Source organism: Bufo gargarizans, chromosome 3, assembly GCF_014858855.1.
Source record: "Bufo gargarizans isolate SCDJY-AF-19 chromosome 3, ASM1485885v1, whole genome shotgun sequence".
Lineage (NCBI taxonomy): Eukaryota > Metazoa > Chordata > Amphibia > Anura > Bufonidae > Bufo > Bufo gargarizans.
This window is the reverse complement of record NC_058082.1, coordinates 456018252-456031772: the sequence shown is the minus strand read 5'-3', so window position 1 is coordinate 456031772 and position 13521 is coordinate 456018252. Positions and strand designations below refer to the sequence as shown.

The window sequence follows — 13521 nt, the reverse complement described above, 5'->3', positions numbered from 1 at the left end:
CTTACAGGAGTTCACACCTAGCACTACCTCTCCTATCCTAGTGCTTCAGGGCTTGACAATTGTAAGCTTACATATTCTTCTTCTGGCTGAGATGAGGAGGACAGTATAACTCCCAACTCCTTTGTTGCAAGCCTAGCATCACCTGAATACTCTTACACAGTCCATGTACAAGGCAAGTTTTAATAATACTCTGGCTGTATTTTAGTTTATGAATTATGGCCACGATACCAAGAGACTACACTGACTTTTTGTGTGTGTCCTCTCAGTAAGCCCACCTGTTCATGCATACTTTAGACCTAGGACTCAGGGATACATTTGTGGCAGGATGGCTTGAAAAGCTGGTAATTATGGGGTTATTTATTATTCAGAAATATGCCTATATTAGGTGTATTTTTGGCGTAGATTGCTGCGCAACTGTTAGTGGTGTGGACGGGGTAGGATTTTCTATGCTTGTTTTAGGCGTAAAAGATGGTCTAAATGTAAGCCAGCAAGGAAGCTGTCTTACACGTAGACAGGCGCTGTATGTGCCAAAATTATGTAGAGGCCTGCGCTGGTCTTAATAAATGACCCCCAATGTCTTCAGTCATATAAGCCGTGATTTGGAGGGCATTTAAAGCACTAAAATCCAGAAAGTGGGCATGAATGTCTGTAAAAGGTAAGGAGTATAAAAATGTATATATTTGGGAATTTCTTATACAGTAATTCTATAAGAAATATAGGAACTGAAGCAATCTAGTAAAAGAAGACAGTAGTAGCAGGTCTTCACTAACTAACATAGCAAATCCATGAAAAGATGCATGTTAGAGAATTTCTGCATGCACAGTTCTCTACTAGTGAAACATACTGTACCGTTTTCATTTATGTCTGTGAAGGTTCTCATTTATCCAGGTCATGGTATATCTGTAAATAATAAATTAAGGCAACAGGACATACTGTAGATTTCTTGAAAACGTTTCACTCGTTCTTCCAACGAGCTTCATCACCTACTGACTCCAATTAGGATAATGGAATCAACACCTTTGACCCAATGCTGGGAATAATTACCAGATGTTGATTCAGTTACATATTTATTCCCAGAATTTTTGTACAGTCACTCAGAAATGAAAAAGCTCGTTGGAAGAACGAGTGAAACGTTTTCAAGAAATCTACAGTAAGTCAAGTTGCCTTGATTTATTCTTTACAGATACGTTTTCATTTAGATAGAACACCCACTTGCACTAAATCTGGGGTTAGACGTTTAGCTGCCATCCACTTCTGAAACCTCTCTGTCCTCCTTAGCATCCCTTCAATGCTGCAAGTTTTTCTCTTGGTGAAACTGTTGCAGATCCTTTGGTCAGACAAGTCATGTTGCCTCTTACTAGACATCCGAGATATCTCAACAGGTCTCCAGCTTTCTCCATCATCACTATAGTTCCCAAAGTAACTCTGAAGATCGGGAGGGGGAAGCTGCAGATGTGGAGCAAGCCAGTTCTGAAACCTAGTGAGAAAGAAGGGGGTGTTATTTCTCAGACCAGAAATCTATTCAAAGCTACAAGAAGATGTCTCTGTATCTGCCTGCTTGTAGAGATCATGCATATGTCATCCAGTTCCGTTGATCCTATTAGTTACATAGTTACCTAAATAGTTACATAATTGACAGGATAATCAAGTCCAACCTAAAATTCTGTTGAGGAAGGCAGAGAAAGAGCAACCAGAGGAAGGCAAAGCTCCTATGAGGTGGCTAAAATGGGGTAATTTATGGGGGGTTTCCATTATGTAAGCCCCTCAAAATCACTTTATATTTGAATTGGTGCTTAATAAATGGTTTAGAAAAAATGGCTTCTAACTTCTAAGCCTTCTAACGTCCTAAAAAAATAAAATGACATTCACAAAATGATGCCAACATAAAGTAGACATATGGGGAATGATGACTGATAACTATTTTATGAGGCATTACTATCTGTCTTAAAAGTAGAAAAATTCTAATTTATAAAATGGTGAATTTTTCCAAATTTTTTGTAGATTTGGGATTTTTTTTTAATAAATAAAGGATAATATATTGACTCAACTTTACCACTGTCATTGAGTACAATGTGTCATGAGAAAACAGTCTCAGAATGGCTTGGATAAGTAAAAGTGTTCCAAAGGGATTACTACATAAACTGAGACATGCCAGATTTGCAAAAAATGGCAGGAAGGTGAAAACTGGCCCAGGGTAGAAAGGGTTAAAGCAAGGCATCAAAGCCCTTCTTGTACTTTATCAATGAATTGACCAACACAACCTCCTGTGGCAGAGTTTTATAGTCTCACTGCTCTTACAGTAAAAAAATCTCTGTGAAACCTTCTTTCGTCTAGACCTAGATGCCATCTTGTCGTTGTTACAGGCCTAGGTATAAACAGATGATTAGCAAGATATTTGCATATATTTGTACATTGTAATTAGATCACCCATAATCCCAAAATTGACAACCTGTCTTGGTACTTAAGTCCACTAGTTCATTTAATTACCTTGGTTGTCCTTTTCTGAACCTACTACCTTCAGCTCCACAGTAATGCCCTGCAATACTGCAGTGGTACTAAGAAAAAGCTATGGGTGGGAATCAGAGGCCTGTATCTCTTTGTTATAGTTATGTTTACAACTGGATAGTATGTTGCATTATTTTGTATATTTTGTATGATTGCACTGTGTAAAATCCCACTTGGGTGCAGTTAATTAAGATTTTGCAGTTCATACATGCTTTACTTTTAGGCTACTTTCACACCAGCGTTTTTGCTGGATCCATCATGGATCAGTGAAAACGCTTCCGTTGTGATAATACAACCGTCTGTATCTGTTATGAATGGATCCGGTTGTATCATCTTTAACCACTTCACATCCGCCCATAGGATATAAACATCCAATGGGTGGATGTTTATCTCTGAATGGACGTTCTGGAACGTCCATTCAGAGAAGGCAGCTGCACGCTAATCGTACCGCTGCAGAGTGGGGGGCCCACTGTCAGTGACAACAGGACAACCCAGAGAGAAGGCAGGGACAGTTCCCAGGTTTCCCTGCCACCTAGATCACTGTATACACAGCGTTTAGTGAGTGATGTGTATACAGATCAGGAAGCGCTATGCTGCTTCCTGTCCTGGCCCAGCGGTAATGTGACCGCTGGGGTCGAGAGAGTGCAGGAGCTGTCGGGTCTTCTACAGACCTCGATCAGCCCTGCGCTGAGGCTGTACGGTGCTGTATTATGCTGTACAGCCTCTATGGGGGGTGTATTTCTCCTGTAACTGGGGCAACTATGTCAGCCCCAGTTACAGGAGAAATCAATAGGGAAAAAAAAAGTGAAGGTAAATGTCCCCCAGAGGTCTTGTATGACCTTATTGGGAACACAAAGAGTAAAATAAAAAATAAAACAATAAAGCCGAGTTCGTCTGGACCACCGCTGGGGACCCCGATGTTGCCGCCACCACCGCCATCCCTGGAGCCGCCGCCGCCGCATCTGGAAGAAGATAGGCCGGTTCCAGCTGGAAGAAGAGTGCCGGAGCAGTGCTCAGCCGGAGAAGCCCTCAGCCGTTTCCGGGAGGAGGAGTCAGCAGCGCTGCCTGGCAAAAGAGCTAGAAGGGTAAGGAGCGCTTATACTCCTCCCCCGGGGGCGGGGCGTCGGCGCAGCAGCAGTCAGAGAGGAGCAGCTGTACAGAGAAGCCGTCGGTCCTCCAGGAGCATCGAGTCAGGAGGGCAGAGCGGCCAGCCAGGATATACAGCTTGTGCTATTACTGGTGGGGAACGTCATCAAGATGCTGCCAGTGTGGTGCTGCAGCATGAAGTGGAGCAGGGATGCAGCCTGAATGATCTACAGGGGCTGCCTGTTGAGAGGCTCCCACCTCTGTTGGTTGAGCCATCTCCGGGCCCCCTAGGAAGACTACCACACCTATCATCTTTAGCCTCTGGTCCACGCCAGGAGGGTCAGCTAATGGGTGAGAATGTCAATGTTGTCCCTTTGTCTGAATCGTCTGTTTTAAATAATTTGGTTAAGCTGCTAGCTGAGTTTTCTAGCAGGCAAACGGTTCATGCGGCTTCAGATGTCTGGAGCAGTGGTCAAAGTACGGTGGTTACTCCGTCTGGTGTTAATAATGTTGACAATGTTGTGCCTGTGTTGGAGAAGGGTACAGGGGTTAAAGAGACTTGTTTGAAGGAGGCTTTAGTCTGTGAAGTGTCTCCGTTGGGTTATCATCTTAGTGCTATGATGAAAGAGCGTATTTGGCGGATGGAGTACGTTGAATTAATGGCGTTATTGCCGTCCGCCAAAGATAGAGCTTTTAAAAAGGATGAAAAATTAGAGGATGAAAAGAAACGCTTTCCCCCTAGATCATTTAACAATTGGCTTCAAGCTTTTTGTGTTTATGCTGCGGTTTTGGGGGAGAAGCATTCTGAGCTGTGTTCGGGACTGTTCCAGCATTTGGATATTGTTATTGAGGCCTACAGGAATTTTGGCGGGATGGCTTGGTTTCAATACGACGAGACGTTCCGCCAAAAGTTAGCTGTCCATCCATCTCTTAAATGGGGTGTGAAGGACATTGGGCTCTGGGTAAATTTAATGTTGCCACAAAAAGCTATACTAGCGAAGCCGCCGGTGTCGCCGCTGCATAACTGTCATTTTAAGCATGAATGTTCCTTTTGTGGGGGGACCCATCCTATGTCCCGTTGCTTTAAAAGGAACTCCCAGTCGGGCCAGCAGCAGCCAAACGTTAGGGAACAGGTGGCAAAAAGCATTGAGTCCAGTGAAGTTGGCAGAAATGCAACCATGGCTCGCTCTTTATCCAGACCGTCAGAAAGCTGATTTAATTTTTAATGGTTTTCTGTATGGTTTTGAAGTGCCACATTTTTCTGGTGTTGGCTGCTGCTGGGTTGAGAATTTAAAATCTGTAAATTTACATAATGAGGTAGTCCGTAGAAAGATTCAGAAGGAGCTGGACTTGGGGAGGATTGAGGGCCCCTTTACAGAGCCGCCGTTTATTAATTTTAGGCTTTCTCCTTTGGGCGTTGTGCCAAAGAAGGAGCCTGGTGAATTTAGGCTGATTCATCACCTGTCGTTCCCAGAGAAAGGCTCTTTGAACGATATGGTAGATAAATCTAGGGCTTCTGTGTCATATGCCTCTTTTGATAGCGCTTTAGCATTAGTTAGGTCTTTCGGCAAAGATGCCCTGTTAGCTAAGGCAGACATTAAATCTGCGTTTCGTTTATTGCCTGTTTGCCCAGATGGTTTCAACTCATTAGGTTTTCATTTTGACAGTCGTTTTTATTTTGATAAATGCCTGCCGATGGGTTTTTCATTGTCATGTTATTATTTTGAAGCATTTTCTTCATTTATTCAGTGGGTTATTGAGTATGATTTAAATTTTAATGGTGTTCTTCATTATTTAGATGATTTTTTGTTTGTTGGTCCTTCTCATTCTAGTGCTTGTTCAGATCTGTTAGCTAGGTTTTTAGATATTTGTTCTTGTTTTGGTATTCCAATAGCTGAGGAGAAGACTGTTGGCCCTTGTGTTTGTTTAGAGTTTCTCGGGATAGTTATCGACTTGAGTCGCATGGAATTCCGCCTGTCAGAGGCTAAATTGGAAAAAATCCGGATGTTGCTCTGGTCTTTGTTGGGTAAGAAGAAATGTACGCTGAAAGAGATGCAATCTCTTCTTGGATCCCTTAACTTTGCTTGTAGGGTTATTCCCATAGGTAGGGTTTTTTCTAGTCGATTGTATTTTGCAACTAGGGGTCTTAGGTCACCTAATTCACATATTCGGTTGACTAAATGCTTGAAAGAGGATATGGGTGTTTGGTTAGAATTCCTTCAGGAATTTAATGGTTCTAGTTGCTGGCAGGAGGAATTTCTGAGTTCAGACGCTTTAGGGTTATTTACGGATGCGGCTGGTAGTTGTGGTTATGGAGCATTCTGGAACGGTAAATGGTCAGCTGTGAAGTGGCCAGCTTCCTGGGTGGATAATGGACTCACAAGGAATATTGTTTTATTAGAGCTTTTTCCGGTTATTGTTGCAGTTGTTCTTTGGGGTTATGAGTTTAAGGATAGGAGAATCTTATTACACACAGATAACAAAGGGGTTTGTTTTGCGGTCAATACTCTCTCCAAATGTGATGTAGTGGTAAAGTTATTAAGGCATTTAGTTTTATTTTGTATGAAGTTTAATATATGGATCAAAGCAAAATATATTGTAGGGCCTTCTAACGTGCTGGCTGATTCTTTGACTCGTTCACAGTTCCTGAGATTCCGGGAGTTAGCTCCGGAGGCGGATCTGGATGGGAGCCCGTGTCCTCAACATCTGTGGGGTTTGATTTGGGACTGATGTCTGCAGCTATTGAGAGGTCTTTAGCCCCGAGAACATGGGCAGCTTACTCTGCCGCATGGAGGGATTGGTTGTATTTCATAAATGCATGTTCTGAAGATATTAAAGGGAATGTTTTAAGTTGCAGTTTATTGTTTGTTATTAGTTTGTTTAATAAAAAGTTGGCGGCTTCATCTATTGCTAGGGTGGTGGCAGGTGTTTCGTTTTTCCAGAAACTGCAAGGTGAGAGACCGTTATCTTCCTTTTTTCAGATTAAACAGTCGTTGAAGGGTTACAGGAAAAGTGTTGGTAAGTTGGATTCTAGGGGGCCAATTTCTATCTCCTTGTTGGGGGACCTTTGCAAGGTTTTGGGTGACGTATGTAGGGATCAAAGTGAAGTGTTGCTTTTTCGTACAGCCTTCGTGTTAGCCTTTTTCGGGGCTTTTAGGGTTAGTGAGTTAGTGGCTGCGAGCCGTAATAGTGTATCGGGTTTGGAGTTTTCAGATGTTAAAGTTGAGATTGTTATCAGAAGGTCTAAAACTGATCAGTATGGCAGGGGTCAAGTAGTTAGATTATATTCTTGGGTAGGTTCGGATTTTTGTCCAGTTAAATTGGTAAGGTGTTTGCTTGAGATTCATTTTTTGAATGGTAATTATAGCGTCTTGAGATCCTGGTGGAAGTGCTGCTTTCTGTCCAAATATTTGGATTACTTAGCTCTGCTTGGCTGTTTTATATTTTTAGCAGCCGCCACAGATGCTAGCTAATACCAGCTCTGTTGTGCCACAGTGCTGTGGTCCTATCTATTATTGACAGTGGCTAGTGCACAGTTTCCCACAATTCCCTATCTGACTGCTGACAAAAACACAGAAATATAGTGGCAAATCTGGGGGAGCTGCTCAACCCCTAACACTGTAGCGTGTTTTTCATTGGGGGAGCAGCCCCACCGCATGTGGACCGCAGCAAACGACTATCCCCAGCAAAAAATATTTTGCATACGGTGGAGGATGTCGGCGCGGTCCACATGCACCACAAAGGCATCCTACACAAAACGGAGCATTGTGCGGATGAAAATATAATCATAAATCACAGAAAAAATGCACCAAACGGATATGCCAATGACTATACTGGCTAGTCAAAAATGCAGATATTAAAAGCTGAGACTTTTGCCAATATATTCCTGTCAGGAAGATATCGGAGCCCACATGCACCACGTCACGGTTCTCAGCATGGCAAGGGGTCCTACCACTAAGCTACCTATGGTGTGAACAAGGTCTGAAGGTGATGTAATCCAGCTCACAGCCAAGCTTCCACACAACCGCCTAGCAGGACAACTAGTGCAATGTGAACAAAGCCAGACTGTAAGCCACACCCATATCAGACCATGTGATGGAGGCTACCAGGTGCAAAGGAGAGTGTTTAAATGCCAGGTAAAGGCACATACACTACATATAAAACAAGACAAAAACACAGAAATATAGTGGCAAATCTGGGGGGCTGCTCAACCCCTAACACTGTAGCGTGTTTTTCATTGGGGGAGCAGCCCCACCGCATGTGGACCGCAGCAAACGACTATCCCCAGCAAAAAATATTTTGCATACGGTGGAGGATGTCGGCGCGGTCCACATGCACCACAAAGGCATCCTACACAAAACGGAGCATTGTGCGGATGAAAATATAATCATAAATCACAGAAAAAATGCACCAAACGGATATGCCACTGACTATACTGGCTAGTCAAAAATGCAGATATTAAAAGCTGAGACTTTTGCCAATATATTCCTGTCAGGAAGATATCGGAGCCCACATGCACCACGTCACGGCTCTCAGCATGGCAAGGGGTCCTACCACTACGCTACCTATGGTGTGAACAAGGTCTGAAGGTGATGTAATCCAGCTCACAGCCAAGCTTCCACACAACCGCCTAGCAGGACAACTAGTGCAATGTGAACAAAGCCAGACTGTGAGCCACACCCATATCAGACCATGTGATGGAGGCTACCAGGTGCAAAGGAGAGTGTTTAAATGCCAGGTGCATTTTTTCTGTGATTTATGATTATATTTTCATCCGCACAATGCTCCGTTTTGTGTAGGATGCCTTTGTGGTGCATGTGGACCGCGCCGACATCCTCCACCGTATGCAGAATATTTTTTGCTGGGGATAGTCGTTTGCTGCGGTCCACATGCGGTGGGGCTGCTCCCCCAATGAAAAACACGCTACAGTGTTAGGGGTTGAGCAGCTCCCCCAGATTTGCCACTATATTTCTGTGTTTTTGTCTTGTTTTATATGTAGTGTATGTGCCTTTACCTGGCATTTAAACACTCTCCTTTGCACCTGGTAGCCTCCATCACATGGTCTGATATGGGTGTGGCTTACAGTCTGGCTTTGTTCACATTGCACTAGTTGTCCTGCTAGGCGGTTGTGTGGAAGCTTGGCTGTGAGCTGGATTACATCACCTTCAGACCTTGTTCACACCATAGGTAGCGTAGTGGTAGGACCCCTTGCCATGCTGAGAGCCGTGACGTGGTGCATGTGGGCTCCGATATCTTCCTGACAGGAATATATTGGCAAAAGTCTCAGCTTTTAATATCTGCATCCCTATCTGACTGCTGCTCAACTTTCTCCTATTAGCTGAAACACTGCAGGCTATCGCTGTTTAAAACACATGCTTTACAGCACTCTGCCCCCCAACATGTTTCGCCAATTTAACTTGGCGTCTTCAGACTGCCCGATCCCCTGAAGACGCCAAGTTAAATTGGCAAAACATGTCGGGGGGCAGAGTGCTGTAAAGCATGTGTTTTAAACAGCGATAGCCTGCAGTGTTTCAGCTAATAGGAGAAAGTTGAGCAGCAGTCAGATAGGGAATTGTGGGAAACTGTGCACTAGCCACTGTCAATAATAGATAGGACCACAGCACTGTGGCACAACAGAGCTGGTATTAGCTAGCATCTGTGGCGGCTGCTAAAAATATAAAGCAGCCAAGCAGAGCTAAGTAATCCAAATATTTGGACAGAAAGCAGCACCTCCACCAGGATCCCAAGACGCTATAATTACCATTAAAAAAAATAAAAAATCACCACACAGACAGCAGGCTTAGCTGATAATTTTAAATGTTAGTCCAGTGTGAAGATTCTTATTACCTAATACAATAAAAAACTCTTCCTGCAAAAAATGAACCCCTGCACCAGACGATTGGCAGAAAAATATAAAAATATGGCATTCAGAAAATGGAGACACAAAAACATAATATTTGTTTTAAAAATGCTATATTATTATTTATTAAACCATATGGTGCTCCTTTTCTTCTGCGCCCTGCCGTGTGCCCTTATATCAATTTACGACCACATGTGGGGTGTTTCTGTAAACCGCAGAATCAGGGTAATAAATATTGAGTTTTATTTGGCTGTTAACCCTCGATGTGTTAAAGAAAAAATATTATTAAAATGAAAAATCTGCCCAAAAAGTGAAATTTAGAAATTTCATCTCCATTTTTCTTTAATTATTGTGGAACACCTAAAGGGCTAACAAAGGTTGTAAAATCAGTTTTGAGTAGCTTGAGGGGTGTAGTTTCTACAATGAGGTAATTTATGGGGGTTTCCATTATGTAAGCCCCACAAAGTGACTTCAGACCTGAACTTGTCCTTAAAAAGTGGGTTTTCTAAAATTCTAAGCCTTATAACGTCCTAAAAAAACAAAATGACATTTACAAAATGATGCCAACATAAAGTAGACACATAGGGAATGTTAACCCTTTCATGACCAAGGGTCATTGATGCACCAGTGTCCAGGTCAAAATTTACAAATCTGACATTCGTCACTTTGTGTTGTAATAGCTTTGGAACACATTTATTTCTCCAAGCCATTCTGAGATTGTTTTCTCGTGACACATTGTACTTCATGATAGTCAAATTTTCTATTTCTCTGCTTCTAAAACAGAAAGTGATACCTCATAAAATATTTATTACTTAACATTTCCCATATGTATACTTTATGTTGGCATCATTTTGGAAATGTCATTTAATTTTTTTAGGGCGTTAGAAGGCTTAGAAGTTTAGAAGCAAATTGCAAATTTTTTAGAAAATTTCCAAAACCCACTTTTTAAGGACCAGTTCAGGTTTGAAGTCACTTTGTGAGGCTTGTATAGTGGAAACCCCCAAAATCATCCCATTGTAGAAACTAAACCCCTCAAGTTACTCAAAACTGATTTTACAAAACTTTGTTAACCCTTTAGGTGTTCCACAAGAATTAAGGAAAATGGAGATGAAATTTCTAAATTTCACTTTTTTGGCAGATTTTCCATTTTATTACATTTTTTCTTTAACACACTGAGGGTTAACAGCTAAACTAAATTTTACAAAAACACCCCACATGTGGTCGTAAACTGATGTAAGGGCGCACGGCAGGGCGCAGAAGGAAACGAACGCTGTATGGTTTTTGGCAGGCAGCTTTTGCTGGACTGGTTTTAAATGCCATGTCCCATTTAAAGCCCCCCCCCCCGATGCACCCTTACAGTAGAAACTCCCAAAAAGTGACCCTATTTTGGAATAGGGGTTAAGGTGCCAGTTTTATTGGTACTATTTTGGGGTACATATGATTTTTAATTGCTCTATATTACGTTTTTTTGTGAGGCAAGGTAACTAAAAAATGGCTGCTTTGGCAATGTTTTATTATTTAATTTTTTTACAAGATTCATCTGATAGGGTAGATCATGTGCTATTTTTATAGAGCAGGTTGTTACGGACGCAATGATATCAAATATGTCTACTCTTTTTGTTTGTTTCAGTTTTACATAATAAAGCATTTTTGAAAAAGAAATTATGTTTTTGTGTGTCCATTTTCTGAACGCCATATTTTTTTTATTTTTCTGCGTATCGCCTTGTACAGGGGCTTGTTTTTTGCAGAAAGAGTTTTTTATTGGTACCATTTTTGGGTACATATGATTTTTTGATAATTCATTATTACACTTTATGAGGCAAGGTGACTATAAAATCGGCTGTTTTGGAACAGCTTTTATTTATTTTTACAGCGTTCATCTGAGGGGTTAGGTCATGTTTAGCGAACAGATCGTTACGGACGTGGCAATACCTAATATGCATACTTCTCCTTATTTATTTAAGTTTTAAACAATAATAGCATTTCTGAAACCAAAAAAATGATGTTTTATTGTCTCCATAGTCTGAGAGCCATAGCTTCTTTATTTTTTGGGCGATTGTCTAAAATAGGGTATTATTTTTTGCGGGATGAGGTGACAGTTTGATTAGTACTATTTTGGGGGCATACGCAAATTTTGATCACTTGGTGTTGCACTTTTTGTGATGTAAGGTGACAAAAATGGCTTTTTTGGCACTGTTATATATTATTTTTTTATGGTGTTCATCTGAGGGGTTAGGTCATGTGATATATTTACAGAGACGGTTGTTACAGATGTGGTGATATGTAATATGTGTCCTTTTTATTTTTTTAATTTACATTTTTATTTATTTATTTATTTTTACTTTTATCATTTTCACATATTTTTTTTTATCAAGTCTCACTTGGATCTTGAAGATCCAGTGGGGCTGATGGCTGTACTATACTTTGCAATGCTCTTGCATTGCAAAGTATAATACTATCAGATTTCCTCTAGGTGGCAACACCGGACGCCTTTGCAAAGCATCAGGTTGCCGCGGCAACCATCGGGCGCTGCCATCGCAGCGCGGCAACCCGGATGGTTGATAGAGGGAGCCCCCTCCCTCTATTAACCTCATGGATACCGCTGCAGCGGCATCTAAGGAGTTACAGCAGAGTGTCAGCATACGCCGACATTAAATAAAGCAGGGGGACCGCTGGAAAGCGCGCAGGGGGGGGGGGGGTGCACCCAGCATTGAGGGGGCACAGATGGAGCAGGATGCATAGAGGGGGGACCGCATCAGGAGCAGGATACATCGATATGGATGGTGGCGGGGAAGAACAGCATCAGGGGCAGGTGGGGACAGATGGCAGAGGCAGGGCTCATAGGGGAGGGGGGGATGGAGGCGCTCAGGGGTAGGTACAGATCGGGAGATCGGGGGGCACCAGGCACATCAGAGCGCAGATCAGAGCATGAAACTGGCATTTTAACACTGCCGCAATCCGATTGGTTAGACTAGCCAATCGGATCGATTGCCGGCAGGGGACCACTCTGATTGGTCCCTTGCCGACATTACTGCTCTGTATGCTGTCCGTGACAGCAGCAGGGCAGGGGCAGTAGCTTTAATCCAAGCGTTTTGGAGAGAGTTCAGAGAAGAGCTACTAAACTGGTACACGGATTGCAGGATAAAACTTACCAGGAAAGACTAAAGGACCTTAACATGTATAGCTTGGAAGAAAGAAGAGACAGAGGGGATATGATAGAAACTTTTAAATACATAAAGGGAATCAACAAGGTAAAAGAGGAGAGAATATTTAAAAGAAGAAAAACTGCTACAAGAGGACATAGTTTTAAATTAGAGGGGCAAAGGTTTAAAAGTAATATCAGGAAGTATTACTTTACTGAGAGAGTAGTGGATGCATGGAATAGCCTTCCTGCAGAAGTGGTAGCTGCAAATACAGTGAAGGAGTTTAAGCATGCATGGGATAGGCAGAAGGCCATCCTTCATATAAGATAGGGCCAGGGGCTATCCATAGTATTTAGTATATTGGACAGACTAGATGGGCCAAATGGTTCTTAATACTTCTTATCTGACGACACATTCTTTGTTTCTATGTTTCTATGTTTTGCATCTCAGAATGGCTTGGATAAGTAAAAGCGTCCAAAGTTATTACCACATAATGGGACACATGTCAGATTTGCAAAATTAAGCTCTGTCAGGAAGGGGGAAATGGCCCGGATGTAAAGTGTTTAACATAGCCAAGACGAATCCGTAATGAGCTCCATTGAAAGTCAATGGGGGACGGATCCGTTTCATATTGCGTCTAAGAAAATGGATCCGTCCCCATTGACTTACATTGTGAGCCGTCTTTTTCCTCACCACATTGTGGACAGAAAAATGCTGCTTGCAGTGTTATTCTGTCCCCGATGGGGACCCAACCAAACAGCATGAAATGTATTCAGGTACATTCTGTTTTGTTCAGTTCAGTTTTGTCCCCATTGACAATGAATGGGGACAAAACGGAAGCATTTTCCCCCCGCTATTGAGATGCTATGACGGATCTCATTAGCGAAAAAAAAAGGGAAACTGCAGATGTGAAAATAGCCTAAATTG

At 42.2% G+C, this 13521-nt stretch overlaps 1 protein-coding gene across 1 annotated transcript in view; it reads right to left on the bottom strand.

The window, feature by feature from the left end:
* Positions 1–13521, bottom strand: part of DIPK2B (divergent protein kinase domain 2B) — an 88364-nt gene that overhangs the window by 51314 nt on the left and 23529 nt on the right. The window contains exon 2 of the mRNA XM_044283596.1: positions 1213–1477. Coding sequence (XP_044139531.1) covers positions 1213–1477 — 265 coding nt within the window. The remainder of the gene's footprint in view (positions 1–1212; positions 1478–13521) is intronic.